The sequence below is a fragment of the Cottoperca gobio genome, chromosome 8 (assembly GCF_900634415.1).
Source record: "Cottoperca gobio chromosome 8, fCotGob3.1, whole genome shotgun sequence".
Classification (NCBI taxonomy): domain Eukaryota; kingdom Metazoa; phylum Chordata; class Actinopteri; order Perciformes; family Bovichtidae; genus Cottoperca; species Cottoperca gobio.
Window position 1 is genome coordinate 5335141 of NC_041362.1, and position 20976 is coordinate 5356116.

At 42.0% G+C, this 20976-nt stretch overlaps 1 protein-coding gene across 1 annotated transcript in view; it reads left to right on the forward strand.

Moving 5' to 3' along the window:
* Positions 1-10467, forward strand: part of ngfra (nerve growth factor receptor a (TNFR superfamily, member 16)) — a 28686-nt gene extending 18219 nt beyond the window's left edge. Inside the window, exons 4-6 of the mRNA XM_029437958.1 lie at positions 93-333; positions 1445-1680; positions 6958-10467. Of these exons, the coding sequence (XP_029293818.1) occupies positions 93-333; positions 1445-1680; positions 6958-7010 (530 nt within the window). The 3' untranslated portion in view covers positions 7011-10467. The remainder of the gene's footprint in view (positions 1-92; positions 334-1444; positions 1681-6957) is intronic.
* The last annotated feature ends 10509 nt before the right edge of the window (positions 10468-20976 follow it).

Genomic DNA, 20976 nt, shown 5'->3' on the forward strand with positions numbered 1-20976 from the left:
TCACTGAAAGGAAGTCACTTCATTTCACCCCTTCCTCAGGCGTATCTAGGCGTGTTTCTTTTCTCACAGATGCTCCCTTTTCTCCCACACAGATCCTCTCCTCCCGACATATTTTGCTCCCACCTCTGATATGGACCTGTCTCCACCCTCCTTCACCAATTACTTCCTCCCTGGTGGCTCCGAGAGCCCTTTGCCAGGAGGAGAGTCGACCACGTCCAGCGCCGGCTCTCCTCGCTTCCTCGGCCACGGGCTCAATGAAAACCTCATCCCCATCTACTGCTCCATCCTGGCCGCCGTGGTGGTGGGCCTCGTGGCCTACATCGTCTTTAAGAGGTCAGTTGGTAGAAAAGAAGTAGACGAAGAGCTGCTTTGTGGTTAAAGACATGAGCACAATGTAGGACAAAGAGGGTGATGAAGACAGCGGTGTTAGATAAAGTGACAGATGTTGCCCCGGGCTAAAAGATTGTCAGTAAGGTGCCTGTTGAAATATTCAGGCCTGCCATGGTCAAAGAGATTTTGACCCACTTCTAGAGAATCACTCAAATGCACCACAATGAGTTCTTCAAAAAAAAAAGAGAGAAAAGGTTACAACACTTAATGCATTACAGAGGTCACACGCACAAACACATTAATAAGCACACACAACCACACATGCAAGTACTCATACGGACAGATACAAGCGCGAGCTGAACACACGTCTGAAACAAGTAAACAAGCTCATTAGTGGCATTGATTGTCTGAAAAGTGCCAACCGGAAGAAATCCAAGTGCCAGAGTCACGCACACATCTGGCTAATAACCCTCATGTACTTGTCCTCATGGAGAAAATCAGACTGCAAATTACGTGAATTTCTTTAACACCTTGTATTTGATAAATAAACACTTAGAGGTGCTAACTGTACTGCACTCAATACCTCATGAATATGTTAATCATTGATTCAGGAGTCATCTATTTTCTAAAGAGAAGCATCAGAACTGTTACACTTTGCCTTTCGTACGCACATATGCAGCACACATGTAGTTTACAATGATAACGATTTACCATTGAAGTTCATAGACATTTCTGAAACGTTGGCTTCTGGATTTCAGATAGAAGTAGACAAAAGCATAGCAAAAGCTAGCTAAATATGCTAACATTAGCTCCATGAGATGGTTAAAAACTTGTTAAAGGAGTCTTAAATACGGTCTTGATGGTTAAATACATGATGTTTTATGTTTTTTTAACGTAACCTGTCATCCAAGATGCTAATTTAGTCAGCTGCTCCCTTGGAAAAAGCAAAGCAAGTAATAACATCACGAGAAACTGACAAACGATCGTTAAAAATGCTGTTTTCACTGATCAGGTTTTGTTTTTATAGCCCGTAACGGCCGTGAAATATCTAAACGTATATAGGATCACATGACAGTATCACAGTATCTTCCTCTGACATGCCACTTCTCCCCAGGTGGAATAGCTGCAAGCAGAACAAGCAGGCAGCTAATAACCGCGCGGCTACAAACAACCAGATGGTGACGCCGGAGGGAGAGAAGCTGCACAGCGACAGCGGCATCTCGGTGGACAGTCAGAGTCTGCAGGAGCAGCAGCAGCAACAGCAGCAGCAGCAACAGCAGCAGCAGCAGCAGCAGGCCCAGGCTGAAGTCCAGGCTCAGCCTTCACACTCAGGCACACAGGAACAGATAGGTAAGACTAAATCTCACTCTTTATTCTAGTGATTAAGAGAAGTATGTCCATATTTTCTTCATGGAACAAAGGGCATTACCTGGGGCTGGGCGACAATCCAATATCATGGTGGTGTATCACGTTTAGTGGTTGTGCTATCATTGCGACACGCTCTGGGCTAAGACCCGTGATTCTGACAAGTAAAACATCATCCGAAAAACTGCATTAATCATTTTATTCCACTTAAAGTTTATTATTTTATATGGAATTCTTGCACACGCGTCGGTGTCCACTTTATTGGGTACACCTGCAACTGGTCTGCCATAAACTCTACTTTTATGATGCCTATAACGCTCTTTTTCTTTTTTGACGGCGTCATTAAATTACATGTTTTAGCATTGAAGACTCACATTTTAACTATGACCCAAGGAATTAACAGAATTTAAGTCACCAAAAATGGAAGATTATGAGCGTCGTAAAGATAAACGTTACGGCAGGTTGTACTGGACTGCATTAGAGTACAGTGGTAAATTATTAAGTGGCCATTGAGAGTATATTTATATAAGCAAAATATCATAAATCAATTAACTAAACCACAAGATGCGTCAGCAGATTTGCATCTACTATCTGTTAGATGTAGAACTTGACTAGATGTTATTATTCAATGTCGATGCGATTCCTGGCTCCAACCCACGACTTTATATTCACCAGAGGAACTGTGACTTAACACGAGACACTTCTCCAAGTGTGAATACATTCCTTCTTCACACCGTGATATTCGAGCTGTCATTATTGATTAAATCAAGATCCTCTGCTGAGACTTTGCGTGTCGTGGTTCTCTAGCAGCGTGCATACCTTTTCCTCAGAACAAAAGACAATATATCACCTGCGAGCGGGACTAACACCGAGCTGCCGAGAGCAGCCACATCTTACATGCTTGATGCATTACACTGCAGGAATGTAGAGATTATAATTCAGGCACCAGCAGGAACATGAATACGACTGTACGCCCCTCCTAATCGCAAAAGTTGAGGTACAACATGAATATGAGGCTGAAGAATTCAGACCTGACAGATGTTTGACACACTTTCTATCTTCGTGTAAAGCACATTTAGAAATTGTAATGTATAAGGAAAGTGCGTAACCCCATATGTTTGATCTATATTGGCCGTTACTACTCGTCTGTATCTATATGTGTCTCTCTTTGACTCATGAAGTATTTTGGGTGTATGTCTGAGGCAGGCGAGGCAAGGCAGACACAATCTAAACAGGTTTTTGTGAGATGAACTCAGATTATGCACTTCATTGATCTATAATAAAACAATTTACTTGTTTCCGCACAGTGCATTGAGACAGAAACAGTGTTTAGTTGTGTATGGATTTTGCACAACTTCCCAATCTCTTGTAATTAATTATATATTTGCATTTAAATACAAATATATGATGAATTTTATAGCAAAGAGGAATCAGTTATATCAGCTTTCAGCGACAAAGACAATACTTTTTAGTTGAATCAGTTCATTGTTTAGTTTTTTCGTGATTAGTTGACAATAAAAAACAAAGGACGTCCCCATAATCATCCTTTAAACTGTCGTAAATTCAACAAATAGAGGAAGCATGCCTGCACACAGGGTACCAACAGGTGCATTGTGGGCAATCTGCAGAGTGGATACAAAAAGAGGATAAACACTTTGGAGAATAAAAGTGCCGCAGGAAGAAGAGCAGTCTTCAATGCTCAAATTGCACTTACATTAAAGAGAAGAATCCAATTTCGATTTACACACATCAACCTGAGAGGCTTCTTACCTGAAGAACACGTCTCGAGTTCAGTCATGATCTTATTGTTTATTCAGTCATTCATGCTTCTCTCCCGGACTCTCTCGCTCTATGGGTCCCATATGTTTCCTTCCTACTCTTATTGTGAATTATAGTAAAGCCTAAAAATGGTTATACAGGGATAATAATGTGCTAACAAGCCCAACAGCGGATAAATCCTCCCTCAAACGATCCACATCACTGTGTCTTTTCTGGGGAAGCCATTACATTCTAATGAGGCTTGGGAAAAGCTTATTTTGTTTTTGTGTTTTGTTTGAGTCCCTCTTTCCATTCTTCCACTCCACAAATGCAAAGCCTGCTGCATGTCGAAGAAAAGAAGGAATTTCTTTTGGAGGAACAGCTCGGGATTGGTTCACTGAGAGGATGACTCCCCCGTTAACCCTGTCGCCTCTCTAACTGATCGGCTCATTAGCAGGTGTTACGAGACGGGATCCAGGCCTGGTCTCGCTGCCTTTCAAAATGGGATCCGGCGACAGCGTTTAGCACGTGCTAATTGGCATTAGAACAGTCTACGGGTGCGGAAGCCATTAAATAAAGGCAAGCAAATGCTCTCCTGCTGGGGGCCGGTGGTTTTTGCACAACCAACTGGTTCTGTTAAAATACGCGAGAGGGTGAGAATATGCGCAATAAATCCACGATAATCGCAGGGGGTTTCCTGTCTCCAATGAACCATATTTTACTGCCATCTAAAATAATGGGAGCAGCACCAGTCAAAACAAGTCAAAGAAGCCTTTAAAAGGAGAAATGGACCAATGAAAGTGTCCCGTGGTTTGACTGACAACGTTCAGAGAGGGTATTCCCTGCATGAGTCACTGCTGAGGGGTGAGTGCTCCTACATGAAGTGTTTTCGGCCCCGTTTCTGCCGGCTCATCTCCATTAAAAACAACCGTCTGTCTGTGCAGCACTCCTATCTGCCCCCCCCCCACCCCCACAACCTCTTTTGCTGCCCGCTTCCCCTTCTGAATCATGAATATTGAATGTGTTTAAAATTTAAACACGACTCTAAGCCCTCACTCACATCGCTCAGCCTCGTTCCATGTTTGACCTCACAGACTACACAAAATTGAGTCAAAGCAAATGTCAATCAAAAAATCATTCAAAGTAACGTTACGGCCGAAAACCTTGATTTTGACAAAGGAGGGGTACAACTTTGGGTTGAGCTTTAAAACGGACTGAACATCGTGCAGCAGCAGGCGAACACACAAGAAACACAGATTATTGTTGGTCTTCATTTGAAAGCCACAAGGAAATAAAGTTTTGGGTTTTTAAATAGCTTTAATGATAACCCTGATGGGGGAAGGCTTTCATTACAGCACATTATCCAGCTGCAAGTAAACAGTAATAATGTAGCTCATGAAATGAATTATTATGCCATTTCAGTTATAGAGGACGGATGACTCATCAATACTCCTACGTTAGGGAGTTTTGATAAAACCTCTTCTCGATGTGGAAGTCCCGTCATTGTGGGATTACGACTACATTAGACGGAGGCGATATCAGTTTTCCTTGTTCATTTAGAGTTGATGGAAATCAATTGCTTTATCCTCCTTTTTGGCCCACAGTGCACATCCCCATGGGCCTCAAGGGTCCCATAAACCAGAGCTTAGCGACTCAGGAACTCCATGAAGAAGAACTGAAAATCCCTTTTGCATATTTTGCATAACACAGCGTATACTTTAGATAACTGTAAATTGCACATCAAACGAGAATAAGTATTTATTATATTTGACAGCAGAAGAAGATAAAATACAATATAATTATAGGAAAACACAGAGAGGCGTTTGGGGAGTATTTAAAGATGGCTGTCAGTATTTGCTTGTTCACACATCTGACAAATGTAACACAAAGCACAGAGACAGATACATAAATCTCTTTATTTTAATAAACAAAACTCATTTTGGCAAAAGATATATAGGGAGAGAGAGAGATGACAGCGAGTGAAGATGATGGTGCTGTGGTCGGGGGGGGGGGGGGAGGAGCCCTTTGTGTGTCACAGGGGCCCATTTAATCCTGTATATGGAATCTGGAGATGTAAATGAAAAAATAATAAAATAAGTCGCACAATGAAAAATGTTTTGAATTAGTAAAACAATCCCAATGTTTGTTAAGTTGTCCCGGGGGGGTTCTTGTGATTACCATGAAATCGTCTCGAATTCAATCCCAATCAGCAAATTTGAAAGCTTTCATCGCGGCTTTGCGTCCAATCAGGATTGCCTGAATGTGCTGATTAAAAAAGAAAGGAGGAGAAGAAGAAGTCTGTAACAAAGCTTTGCTGCGAGTTCACATTACAGAACAGATTGAGCTGGTTCAGTGAAAGACAGCTTGTATTCATTCTTGGAATGAGGTTGGACTGAAAACATTGGACAGACATATGGACATTATTATCGCCAATGCCTTCAAAAAATGAGGTGCAAGTCCAGTTGCATTTGAGGTTGAAGTACAGGTGCAAGCGACTGTTCGTATTGCTGAACGTGTGTGCGTTACAGATGGCTGTGCACTGGCCAGCATCAGTGTCTCTCTGCTCTTTGTCACTGCTGATGCCTGTAGAGTGTCTGTTTAAACAGGAAGGAAGAGAGAGCAGAGCTATGGACTGTGGCCGTCACTGGACAGAATCAATGTGGGTAGACACAGCGAGCAGAGAGGAAGCGTATAGCTCTCCCAGTGCGTTTTAAAACCAAACTATGTGTGGAAGAAAATAGGTTTTTTAGGAAGGGAAGAGGAATGAAAACAGAGAGAGAGAGAGAGAGAGAGAGAGAGAGAGAGAGGGTATGACGTTATACATTGACAAAAGAATCCCCCTCTTCTAAAGCTTTAAAACAAACCCTCTTGTACGACACTCCCCTGGCACAAGGATGCATTGATAAAGATGAGAAAACACCCACCGGACTCGGGGGTCCTCTCAGAAACGCCTCTGCATTCCCGAGCCGTTTCCATGGCTTCCCCCAATTGACAACAGGTTAAGAGGTTTGTGGGAAAAGAGAGCATTTGCCTCCCGGCCTCATCCGGCTAATGACTCCAGTTTAACAGGTTCAGATGAGTGAGTGACACCACAGGGCCCCCTGCAGGGAAAAGTGTGATTATCAGGGGGTTTGGAGTTTTACAGCATTTTATTGGATAGGAAGTTATAATCTTTTAGGGCAGGGAATCGAAATGTAAAACATCCAGACACTAATCGAGGTGCCCTTAATCGAAGGACTTCCTGCTTACTATAGAGGAGCTGCTCAGTGGGAAACACAAGTAGACTGTGTTCGTCCTAGGGCTGTCCAGAATGCCCCAGGGTAGGGCTCAACCTGCAGCATGCTCCTCTGGTCAGTGGAGGGACCGGCGTGACCAGGTGTGTGCGAGTGTAGACGTACCTCAAAGTCACATTTGTGGGCCCTCTCGACGAAAAGGATGGAATATCACCACACATCACGTGTTTCCCTTATCCAGAGCCTGACATATTTCTTCTTCTCTCCGCAGTGGTGAGGGTGGATGGCGGCCCCCAGCCTAACACGCCTCTCCCTGAAGTCTGAGGAAGAGGAGGAAGCAGAAGAGGAGGCGTCAGAGCTGAAGACAGGGAGAGGAGAATGGGGGACTTGAACCGTGGACCAAAAAGAAAGCAGTAAAACTGACTTGCCACAGAGCAAAGACTTGACTTGCATGGACCTCCCAGCACTTTTGGGCAACAGTCTGACTCTTCATCCCTGCAGATAGAGTCCAACTCTATCGATCAGTGCCTGGACACGACCTCTACGGCGCAACATCAACCACTATCTGTACCAACGTCACTGCAGATACATAATCAAAGCTATATGCCAGTGCATCTCCTATTAACTCACTATTCCAGTATCTAATATTGACATAATTCTCACTAACTGCCAATTTAGTGTCCTCAGCTCCTTCTAAAGCTTTACATTTCCCCCTTAATTCCACAATCACTAGCCGTGAAACATACTGTATGTGCCTGAAAGGTAAATAGGCAGAAAGGTTCTCCATTATCTCCTCGTTCTTTTCTTTGTGCATCAAAGAGACCTTCTTCCTCAGAGAGCAGCCTTTTCCCTCTCACATCTTCCTCTGTGACGTTCCTGCTCTCAGATAATCCTCCGTCTCTCTCCATAGGACTCGCTCTATTAGACCCCCGCCATCATCTGCGATACAAAAAGCAGCGGGGGAGCCGTGAGTCATTCCCTTCTTCTTCTGAAGTTCCTTGTTCTTTTATCATTTAAGCACAGACGTTTTTCATGGCATGTTGTCTTGTAAAATTGCATCGTTGGTTGAGGTTGGCTACACCGACGGATGTAAGTGACTCATATTTGGGAAGAAAGGTCATTTGCTCGCTAATCAACATTTTTTCCTCTGCGAGATCCCTTCTCAGCGCCTCCAGGGATTGTGTTTCAGTAATTTCATGCTTTTAAAGTAACACGCCCCGATGTTTTTCTGCTGTTTGTGGTACATTACTTTCATTTTGTGGCTCGAGTTATGCAGCTGATTCACCAGGGTGCCTCCATGGTGCTCTGTGAAGCCTGAACGTGCAACGCGAGAGAAGCACCATCGGACTGTGCAGCTCTGCTGACTCACTGTGATGCATCTGACGTCATCAGTGACTCCGTGTACAGAGCTGCTTATTACACAGATGCCTAAATGAATTCAGTTCTGAAAAAAGGAATCCCATCTGTCATTCTTTACGCTCACTGAGTGGAAAATTGGGACACCCCTCAGAGGCAAACTCTCCTCACTATCCTCTCAGCTCACTGATAGCACCAACCTCCACACACACACACACACACACACACACACACACACACACACACACACTCACTCTCACAGTCTTGCTTACAGCTCCGTCTGCGTGATAGAGCCTTATAAACAGTGTTGAGGTGCTTATTCATCGGCTGCGGCGGCGCTCACATCAACACAGGGCTCATTAGAGAGACGTTCTGACAGGCAGGTAGTAATTACCTCAGGGTTTCAGCTTCACTTACCCTCGGCTCGGCTCGGCCACTTCTCATCGGGATTAACGCTGCGGACAGCAGAGGGGCATCACGGCCCTCTTTGAAGCCTCGACATGACATTACAGATCCCTTATCCAAGTCCGAGGCCACTGACATTTACTTTATCGCCACGGGGATATAAAAGCACTTAGCTGCATTGCAGGGCGGTACCTTTTATCACACAAGATTACTTTTATGCTGCAGTTGACATAGATATCATGAAAAGGAAGTATACCGTCGCTGAGTTTGACGGTTCATCCCTACAGGGGCACGTACTTTCTCAGGGTCGCTCTGGTTGTAAAGATTATCAAGAGATCTGTAGAGGACTCCTTTAAAACCTGTAGATGTACGATGGAGTGAGTAGGTTCATAAATAAAGCAGCTCTTATGTTGAGAGAAAGAATAATGTAGAAAGATACGGGTTGATGTGCTAATTAGCTAAATCTGACATGATTCAACACGGATACATTATTGGGCTATAAGCTTATTCCCCGTCTTTCTTTCAGACTTATATAAGACGATGAAGATCACTCTCATGCCTAGACAAGGTATCAATCTCCTCATCCGACTGTTAGAAAGAAAGAATACGTGTCAGAACTATTACTTCAAAGGAGAAACAAGATGTGTTCACCTGTCAGTGGAGCTTGTAGAGTTTAGTGAGCAACACATAGATAAGAAATGTCCAGAGGGCAGAGAGAAAGTGAGTCATTGCATCCTGTGGGATGCTGCATGGATCGGTCACATGATCACCAACATCTCAAGACCATTAAACCTTGTGGTCTCTTCACTTGTGATTCACCTTGCATCGCTGCAGCGTTATGAATGGAAACACATACAACACTGCTGATCTTTACTCACAGCTCCTCAGTAGACGTGGACGTGTGACCACACGCATACAGAGCGACAGTGTGTGATTCACTCCTCTAATGAGAGAGTAATTCATCCCGATCCTCGCTGTGGCGGTGACATTACAGCAGACGCTGCTACAGTATGAGTGTTGATTTAAAGAAAAGAAACTCCTCGCCTCCATCTCGCCCTGAGGCCCTCGAGCGGCGCACTCATCCACTCTGAACCGACTTATTCTCTTTCTCCTGCAGCTTGTGAAGTGAGACACACAATGTAAGAATGTACAACCCTGAATATAAACAGAAATATGCAAGACACATTCAAGGATAAGGTTTAAGTTTGCCCTCAATCTGTTGTTCTGTTTTCCTGTTGGTTCGTATCATGAACAGGATTACACTTTTTGGAGTCGGTATTTTTTCTAACGGATATGTTATTTTGTAGCACTTATTAGATGTATTATGAATGCACTCCAAGAGTGTACCACAGTTCAAGTGCCTGTGTACAGTGTCGGGTGTCTTTAAGTTCAGAAGTTTGACTCTATTTTTTTGCAGTTCTTTTATGTGCATTTCTTTGATATTTTTGAAAGCTAATGAAGGTTTTTAGTAAACAGAACTTTGGAGACTCAAGCAAACTGTATAAACCTGGCACCGATATAGAGAGACTTACATTACGCATTGGTTGCCAATGAAGACATACTGTATGTTAACATGCTATAAATACTGGCAAATAATAGGGTCATGTAGCATTAAAGAAACCTGTCACCTGAGACCTTTACTCTAAAACTCACATATGCTATAAGTCAATAGAAATCAGCTCTACTGTGCAGAGGTTTTTTTGCATGTACAGTAAGTTTCATCATGTACCTCCATTTCAGAGGTGACGAGACACGTGATCTGCCGTAACACGGAATCTATGGGAGGTTCGCCGTCATGTGATATCGTTACAAACTTTATACAGAGAGATCAGGACCTGCTCCCGAAGAAGCTGAATGTCACCTGTACTTAGCTACTAATGTAAAATGCATTGTGTAAATGTGAATTTCTTAGAGTTGATACGAGATACAAAAATACACTATAAAATGTAAAAAAAACAAACTAAAATGTGTGCAAATGAAGTGAGCATCTATAATACAATAAACTTGAGGTGTCATTGCATTGTGTGTCGCGTTTGTCTTTGTAGCTAAACTAAGACTGACTATGTTAAAGTGCACAGAATAATCTGGTGTTAAATGTGTTCATGTGTATATCAGTTACCCAGTGTTACCTGGAATGTGTGAAGAAAGACATCATATCAAAACATCTTATATAAAACCTTATTATTTACAACTTTTGCATTAAAGCACAACTTGTCGGTGCGAGTTCTGTACATGCAGAAGTGTTTTAAATAGTTTTCTTTATAGGATTAAGAGTTTGAAAACAGATGTTTGGATATATTTTTGATGTTGTTACTCGTGAAACTTACATTTATCAAGATTTTTCTCTTGTTTCTGGATTCTTTGTTCACCGAGTCATGCGAGAAAAGCAAAGTTTTCCTCGAGAACTCACGGCAGCGTGGTGAGAAACTCGTAATATGAAGCTACAGCCAGCAGCTCGGTCATCTTAGCTTAGCATAAAGACCAAAAACAGGCGGGAAACAGCTAGCCAAGCCAACAATCACCTCTAAAGTTCACTTATTAACACATCTTTAATTCCTTAGTCCCTACTGAAGAGTACAAACAACTATTTGAGTTGCTTTACACTAAATTAGATGACCTTTGAGGCTGATTTGGTTTTCTTTGGAGAGAGCCAGGCTAGCCGTCTTGGGGCTAAGCTAAGCTAAGGCTGCTGGAGTAAGCCTCAGCTTTATCCGTACAAAACGATGGCGGTATCAATCTTATCATTGGCAAGTAAGCGATTAAGCCCATTTTCCAAAACTACTCTTTCAATTCAATATTGAGTTTAGATATAGAAGACGTCATAAGAGGGTTTGAGAAACCTCAGTGAGCTTGGACTCTGCAAGAGACACATTTCAAAATTATTCAAATTATTCCCAAAATTGACACACAGACCTGATGTTAGACTAAAGAAATGCACTTTTAGCCCCCCTCTATACAAAACACCCAAGAGCATTTGTGAAGATTACCTCAAGCACATGAAAATAAAACGCTATAACCAGAAAGTATGGCGTGTCAGCCCGGCAGCCAAACCGCAGTCAAAAGCAGGACCATATGTGTGTGTGTGTCCATTGGACCCGGAGTGTGGTTCCCTGCAGTCTTATCACCACTTAAACATTCTGGGGTGCAACAGGGTTTTCTTCCTGCTACGTGTCAGAGATGAATCCTTAGTGATAAAATCTACTCAGAAACAGAAGGGACGCAAGAGGAGGGAAGTCACCAACTACAGCACACATGTCTGTAGCTGCTGCAGTTTTGGGGAAAAACACTTTTCAACAAATGCACTTACATTTCTACTTCACTGATTTTACAGACGAGTGTATCTGGAAAAGCAAAAACAAAATCAGGAGTGTGAAATGCTTCTGTTCAGCTTTTTCCCTCCTTGACTAGTTTCTATATACGAGGGCCAGAATGCAGCGAACCACTCTGAGATGGGGGTGACAGATTGCAGAATTTTAATTTGATCAGCGGGGAGCACTTACACGGAGACACTAATCAAACTGAGTTTTTCCCTCTGTCAAGATTAATCAAGACGGCGAGTCAGCTGAAATGGCAGAAAGAGAAGTCTTAAATAGATAAAAGGAAACAGACAAATGCTCGTTGTAGGAAAAGCAAAGACACATTCAAATATGTTCGGGGCGATAACACTCAAACACGACTCAACCCACAAAGAAACGTCATTTTAAAGACATTTTAAATCATAAAAGATATTGCTAGATTCAGTCTAAGACATTAGCAGAGTTATGTGAACTAAACAAAAATATTGCCAAGAGGGTTGACAGCCTCCATCAGCACCTGCTGCACTGAAATATACTCAACATTGTGTCTGATTGTTTTACAGCCCAACGACAGGAACACAGGAGGCCATTTTTAAAGAAACACTCCGCTGAAAATCTCTCTTTTCAGTGTCAAAGACTTGAGTTTAAATGGTGGCTCTGAAAAGTTGCCTTGTGACTTCAGAGAGGATGACGGCTGCACAAACAGAGAACGTCCTCTCTGTAAAAACGACATCATTGGTAAATGTTCAAAAGCCTGAAATCACCATGTTTACGTTCACCTGATAACGCTTCAAATCCCACAAGTGTCCTACTTTGCCATGGATGACTTCTGTTCACAACCCGTCTCCAATTAAAAGACGTTGCACAAGTCTTCTCCAGTACAACACACTTTATTCACCAAAAGGGGAGGAGGGAGAAACACGTAGGTATGTTCCCTGAGACAGGAAGCACCAGGATTATTGGGAAATGTAGTTCTCGTTTTTTTAAAACATAAAACACCACATGTTGAACTGCTCTACATGAGTGCCCGAGCACAATCTGAGCAGGATGGAGTGAAATGAAAAGGCTTGAAACACTGACCCACATCTGCACTGACACACTTGGGCTTCAGTCAATTAAACTACATCTGCACACAATGTGAGCTGGTGTCCTGGATATCTTTTGGAAAATGGGGGTATTTCCACAACGTGTTTTTCTTTCAATGTGCTCCAAATGCTTGAACTCCTCACTGTGATGTCAAAACACCTGACAAACAAATATACAAGACACCGAGGAATAAAGCAATGCACGCACACACAGAGCACGCACTGGGAAAACAGGGCCATTTCTACTCAAGAGCTTTATTTTGTTTTAGTGTTTCCTTTTTATCTGGGTTTTATAAAGGTCTCTGCAGGGTAAGAAATCAGTGTGGGAGAGCTGGCTGCGGGCCTGGAGACAGGCTCCGGATCACAGCACACATGAGGAAGCCATCCGGCACAGCAGCAGTTAACACATAAGCAAATCAACCAATCCACCCCTGGCCTCTCCCATCTGCCTGCATCCCACGTAGAAAGAAAGGGACCACCCTGTCGCAACTCACTTAGTTTTATGTATAAAGACGGAGAAACAAGAGTCAAAAAAGATAGAACTGGAGCTGGGAAATGAGACCTGAGAGTGATGGTGGCCAGCTGTGGAGGTCCCATCCTGGAACACCTTACTCTGGTGAATAACCAAGTCAAACACACCCGACCACAAACCCTCATCAGTCGGACTTTTTCTAATTTATCACGTTGCACTTGTTGCTGTGGGACTTCTCAGGCACGTCAGCTGGAAATAAAGTTATGAAGAAGAGAGAGTGTGAAATATGACCCCTGAGGTACCACACTGTGCCACATATATCTTATGCTCTGTACAAATCCATAAATCAAACCCATATGTGTACAGACCGCTACTTCTATGTGCACGTCTGCAATAGAAAAGGTAAACATGTAGTCAGCTTCACTGTATAAAGTTCTGTATCAAGCAGACAAATTACTTCTTAAATAAACATTCTTCGCCTCAGTTAAATAATTCTTATTTGTTTAACTTAGAGTCACTAGAAAAACACAAATATGCTTGTGTTCAGCAACTCGGTGGATTTTCATGCTTGGATTTGCTTTGCTTTATTTCCTGCTCTGCCATAAAGTAGAGTGGACAACACAGTTGACTAATGAAACGTTAGAGTGAAACATTTTGCCCACATCCATTACTGGACTGTCGCCTCGTATCAAGACAGAGATGAACGCTTTCAGCGGAGGGTTATATTTGATTTTCTCAGTACCAAGAGAGAACCAAGAGAGAAACATGAAAATGGGACAGTAATGTATGCATGCTTCACTTTATGCCCAGGACAATGTGTTTTCTTAAAAATGTAGCAGAACACATTGTTCAACGAGAGGATTATGCAATGACTTCCTGTGCAACAATCTCTTCTGCTGTATTCAAAAGTAGAATTACCGCCTCACGGTTGTAGGCGTACGCCAACCTGTCAAGTTGCAGTTTATATTCATGTCTGTACAAAATGTCATCACTTGAAAAAACGAATTTTGTTTGTGTCAAATTTGAAGAAATTGCCTGCAGGCGTTGCTGAGATATGACGTTCATGACGATAGGACGACCATACGGACAACCCAGAAACATAAAGCCACTTCTGTCGCCTGCGCGGAGGCATTCAAATGTCTTTTTTTACATAAAGTGGACAGTGTGACTGTGGCTCAAGACGTAGACCAAGGTGTCCATTAATCCCAGGGTTGGAGGTTTGATCTCCGGCTCCTCCTGTTCACATACAGTATCCCAGTGTCCTTGAACACAACACTTTCTCTTTATGTGTAGGGCTTTGCATGACGAGGGTGTGTGTAAAAACCAGCAAATCCTTCTATAGGGGCCTAACATTCAGGACCACACCAGGTACGGACACATTTGACTACCTTCCATCTCTTTCCCTCGTGTGTATCTACTTACCACACATGATATACATGGACACAGACAACTGGAGAAGTCAGAGAGCGAAACAAGGACATTTCTCAATAAATTACATTTGGAAAAAGTAACCAAACCCAAACACAACCTGTGCGTTTACCAAAGCAACACACTTGCCAACAAACTTGTCCTACTGGATTTCTTACATTAGTATTGGATTTAAATACTAATCCTTTTGTTGGCTTACAATCATATTTTGTAATTCTATTACCCGTTACAGCATCGAGTTCATTGTTTTCCTTTCAGACTGTTTGGGTTGAGAACCATTGCTGTTGTGAGCCTGTACAGCTCATTGAGACACTGCATATAACATTGAGAAATACAAAATAAACTCGAGTTGACTACAGTACACCCTACAGATGATACAACTACCCTATAACTGCTTCTTTGTTATGGAGTAGCATTGACACAAACCACGATAACAGTGCTACAGCATATGATTATAGTATTAGTGGTCACAAACAACTTTGCCAACAATACATTTTGTACATCATTTGTTTTTTATCCCCTCTAACTTCGCTGATGCTATATGTGCCACGTCGAGACACCTGGTTGTATGTGCTCAGACAGAACACACTCACACACACTGTGTTAATGTTCGCGATACACACCGTCTCTGTTTGATTACAAGACGAGGCATGATTTCTCCTCTCTAATCATCTTGGCTTTTCATCCTGATTGGAGTTTGTATATGACAAACAGACAAACATCTCACACACATGCACATACAAACATACTTAAGCACTTGCAGGGACAAATTAAGCCTTTCCCCTGGGTACAGACGGCTGCATCGACCACACAACCGACCTCGGGGTATTCAGGCTGATCACAGGCATCACACCAGTTTGATGATAAATAGAAAAACAGGGCAATGTAAAGTGATCTTACGTTGTTAGCCTTGCCTGAGCTTCATAGAGCATTGTTGATATCAGTTACATGAAGAGAAATAGTGAAAACTGTCTAACTCCTGCTTTCAAAACTCCTCTTAACAAAACAGAGATGTTTTCTTGCATTAACTCGCTGCTGCTGCTGCTGCTGCTGCTGCTGCTGCTGCTGCTGCTGCTGCTGCTGCTGCTGCTGCTGCTGCTGCTGCAGCAGCTGCTGCTGCTGCAGTGCCCCAATGCTTTTAGCTCTATGCCACATGAATACTAAATATCCAACACATGCTTAAAAAGATAGATAGGTGGGATCCCCTGTGTGTTTACTCAGTAGGTGAGTGAAGAAGATATGTGGGCAAGTCAGCAACTAGCGAGTTCCTGATGAATAATGCGTTGTGAATATGCAGGAGTGCATGATAAGAGAGAGAGAGAGAGGAGGGGATGTTCTGGAGATGGAAAAGATAAATGGCAGTCAGCCTTTGGGTTACTATGGAGCCCTCTCCTCGGCCCTGAGATGCTGGGTACCCACAGCACGTCTTGCTGCATCTGCTCCGAACTGGCTGCCCAGGTGACAGTAAGCAGACAGCTCGCTCTGCTCCACAGCACACCTCAGTCCAGCGAATTAACCTGGAAATCATTTTCTTTATGATAAAGCATTATCTCCTGGATGTGTTAGGGCAGAGCCTATTACACTGAGACAATAAAGTGTGGCTGCCACACTGTGGAAGGAATCATATCCATTTTCCCTCAGCTCTAAATAAACTCTATTTGGGGGAAGTCATCCTTTATAAGAGCAGAGAATAGGAGATGGCCTACAGTCCAGCGACTCGCCTCCCTCAACCAATTTTTGATACCTGAAAAGCCAAGTGTCAGGAAAATAAAATGACAAAAACAAACAAACAACCAAAAATCCAGGATATTAAAAGGTCAACTCTCTATAAAAAACATCATTGTTGTATAATCAAAGGAATTAATCAGCCTAAATTAATTTAAGATCAGGAACAAAGAGCATACTTTGGAGTTCCTCAACATGACCCTCAAGCTTTTTTAATGTTCTCAATTCCCGTTGGATTCTTGATCTATCCCTTTTACCTTCTCTCATCTCACATCCTCATTCATCCAATTATAAAACACCGTGTCTTATGTTCACCACTTTTATCCAGGTGGAAATATCTCAACAATTATCGGATGGATCGTCATGAAATTCTGTACAGACATTAATTTCCCCCGGAGTCACCAGTAGGTTGACACGTTTGGCTTTTAGTGAAATGTCTTGAAAAATATTAGATTGGCATGAATTTTGGTACAGATACCTTATTGATCTGCAGTCAGAAACCATATTTTAACTTTAGTGCTAGACTAAATCTTCAGGTGTTTCAAAGCCTTGTTGTAAACATGTTGGTATACTCTTTGACTTATTAATTAAATCAATCCTGTTCAGGTTTTCCGGGAACTATAGAGCCTGTCCCAGCATGCATTGGCCAAGAGGTCACACCTACTAACAGTAGGCAGCTCAGTGGCCTCTTTAGAAATCCAATGTTCTACCCGATACTTCACCTATTAACACAACTGTCTGACGGAAACATGTTCTGGGATGTCTGGCAGTAACGGAGCCAGACCCAGCAGGCACATATCACTGACATGAAGGAGAGTGGAGAAAGGGAGAACGTAGTGTACAAAGACATGCCATCACATGCACTTATTGATTAATAAGTGAAGGGTGGAAAATAACGCAGGAAAAAGTCAAGAGCAGTTTGACAGGAAAGAGTGACTGGATTTTCTCCTCCAGTTGCCAGCTGTCATTTTGCCAGATTTCAGTGACTCAGGGATTCGATCCAGCAACGTTCAGCTAGCTAAGGTAAAAAGTACTTTTTCAATCTGGTTAACAGACACAATTTGACCACTTTTAAAAAAAATGCAGATCAGCAACCCACTGGTATTAAGGTTCTGTGCTTGTGAGAGGGGTCTGGTAACGCATACTCATTTTTGAGAGGTTGCCTCTTGGTTGTAAATCCCAACGTAAAAGCTGATCTTTAAAGGCAGAAATGATTTGACATGGCTTTGGCCTGTGATGGGCATGAATGTACTAATGTACTAAAGAGTTGTTGCCAGTCAGATAAAAAATAGAGACACAGGAGACCCTTTAATTAAAATAATATTTGTGTTAGTGAGTGAAATCACATTATCATCAGCATATTGAAGATAGCTGGAGGTTACATGGAGAGCACGAGGTCATTGATGTCTCGATGAGATAGGAAAAGACCCAGTACACTGCTGCTTTCCTCCTTCCTACATGATGTTTGCATTATATTGTAATTTGTGGTGATTTATTGATTTATCTATAAATCCACCTCTCCAGTCCTGTCCTTCACAGAGGAAAACCTTTTACCTGCTGTTTGATTTCGACCTTCACTGACTTTGAAGAGCATCAGACTTCAGACAGCTTTTGAGAAGAAACAAAAGTAATAAAATTATTGCAGTTTTTCTCAGTTTTTTTAAAGTGATTGATTACGACTGTTATTTCCCTTTCCTTATTGTTCAGAGACAGCTTTAAGCATCTGCCTGGAACTTTTGAATTACAAATAGTTTGAAGAATTTGACTCTCACAGAGTCTTAATATGCAATTATTTAGAAGTTCTGTAAAAATCTCCCTTCTCTGTAGCCTATGAATGACCGAATCTTATAATATCCATAACTGAACTATGCATGTTTACAATATTTGCGGCTTTGTTGATTCACTGGAAAGGACTGCTGCCATTCAGCTAACCAAGAACATATGACAAAAAAACAAAACAAGCATTAAGCAATTGCAGAACCAATATATCAGTGTATGAGGAAAGCTTGCTGCTCTTAAACACACATGTGAATACAAATCGCACTAGTTTGTAAAACATAGAAAACCATTTTAAAAATGGTTTTGCAAAATGGTTCTTAGATTTAATGTCACATATACAGTTTATTGATTAATATGAAACCACTTGAGTCGGGTTAAGTGATTCAGAGTTCTTACCGTCATGTATGAGAGCTCATTACCTGTCATTACGAGCTGACTTTCAGGAAAAACTAAAATCCCAGACATGCATTTTAGCTGACCATCCAGAGAACATTGAACATATCTGACTGGTCTAATGGATAATTACTTCTCTTGTGGAAAACCACACATTAACCACAGATGCTTTTATTGTTCTGAAAAGCCACGCTGAAACAATGGTGGATTCCACAACACACTTGGCACGTCCACACATTGCCATAAAGAAAGCTAGAATCCTCTGCTGACCAATCCCTTAATGCTGACTCTTCTTAATGAGATATAAAGTGGTGATTAAAACAAAGAGGCTGCAGGATCCATTAAGGGGAGAAAGTATGCAATATAAAGTTGAGATAAAAATGGTCTCAACATTTTTTAAACACCTCCATACGTCACGCTGTGTCTTCGCAGGAAACCAGAGGTTTTCACCCCATACTGTAAATGAACCGCAGAGCACCGTTGTGAACTTAGAGTCATCAATCAAGAGTTCTGCAGCTTCATCAACACTGTGAGGAAGTGGGTGTGTTGAGAAGCCTCTCCCCTGCGAAACAAAACTCTGTATTTGGCAGCATTTATGACCGGATACTTGGCCAAAAGTGTCTTTGTCTGTCTGCCACATGCTGCGTGGCCTGAGGGTAAAGGTTTTGAGAGATGTGGTAACAATAAGTGGCAAAGTAATGAATGGCTCAAGGTATTGAATGAAGAGGACAATGTGGCACGAGAACGCAGCAGTCTGAGAAGTTGACACAAAGTGTGTCATGTTAACTCCCAGATGAGGTCATCAATCAGCGGCGCAGTACGAGGGTCTGACAGCTGCTAATTTAGGGGGAGGAATGAAGGAATAGTGTGTAAGTGAATATGACTCAGCAGAAGAGAGTATATTTCTCTTGTGTTTATTCTTTTTCTATCCGTCCAATTTGCTCTTTCCTCCACTGCTGCCTCTTGCTTCTCACAGCATCACACTGAAGCGTTTCCTTTTGAGGGCTTATCAACACATCTGTCTGGAGGAGTTAGTGTTCCCATCCATTTTTTACACCATGTTTTCTTTAAGCGCCACTGGATCCCCAAACAGCTCTGCTAGTTTCCCTTCTGGCCTCCCAGAGTAAAAAAACCAGGGTGTGAAACTAAAGATCCCCGACTGACCAACGCCTCACATTAACCTGCAGAGACTCTCCGGTCTGATCAGACAAAGCTTGCGTTGTTACAGCATGGGAACTGATGAAGAAGGGACATGGTGCAATGGATTTCACTGTAGCATGCTGGCTTTGCATTAACAGGTAGAACTATAAATGAAGTCAGACATCTGTTGAGACACAATACCTCGTTAAAGCTTGCCACTCTTTGTGGGCTCTCTTAAACACACTCTAATGCTAATGGTGTCCAAGTGGCCTGACATCCTCACATGTAACGGTAAACTGTGAAGCATTGGTGAATTCCTCAATGAGGTTTTATTTCATAACACATTTATAATGCTGTAATCGGATTCAGAGCGTTCTTTGGAGAAGCTGCTTTCCATCTAGAAACTGCTGCTCAGATATTGGATGAATAATGCGACGTGAATCTTTCGGTATCTCACAATTTTTGGGGTCTTGAATCAGTACGTAGTGGTGCAAACTTCAGGATCTACTCCAGTCCGCTGTGTGCTAATAAAGTGGCAAATTATGGGATGAAAGCGGCGTAAAGTTTGTAGAGTATTATGGAGTTTTTATATTTGGAAAAGTTACATCAACTGATTGCAATAATGTAAACACACGAAGGCAAACCTAAAATAAAAAGTAACATTTATTCATGCTAAACTTGGAGAATTAAACACTTTTTCCTCAATTCTCAGTGACTTTAAGAGTTCAAGTTATACAAAAAATTAAAAATGCTGCTTGTCACATAAATAAAATTAGGCGAACTGCCTTTTTATTTCTCAGAAGCTTATATACAAATATATAAACAAAATAACACTGTACAACTGGTATTCCACAAATCACACATTAATGATCTTTGACTTGCACAGTAGGATTAATCCTTTAGTAGCAATATTTAGGTTAATATGTAGAGAAAATAAGTTTTAAATAAATCTAGAATCTAAGAAGATAACAATCTCGATTCTTACATGAATCAATTTTCCCGACCCCTGATGAATATATCACTTCGCTGTTGACGTGTTGATGCCAAACGTCATCTGAAAAAGACTCTAAATAGACCTAGTGTTTGTCTAAAGAAATATTTGCAGAAAAATGTGCAAGCTAAGAAGGCACCTTCAGCAAATCTGAAGCGAAGGAACATTAACTGACGGCCAGACAATCATTTTCTACTTAGCTGAGGGATTGGGCAAATTT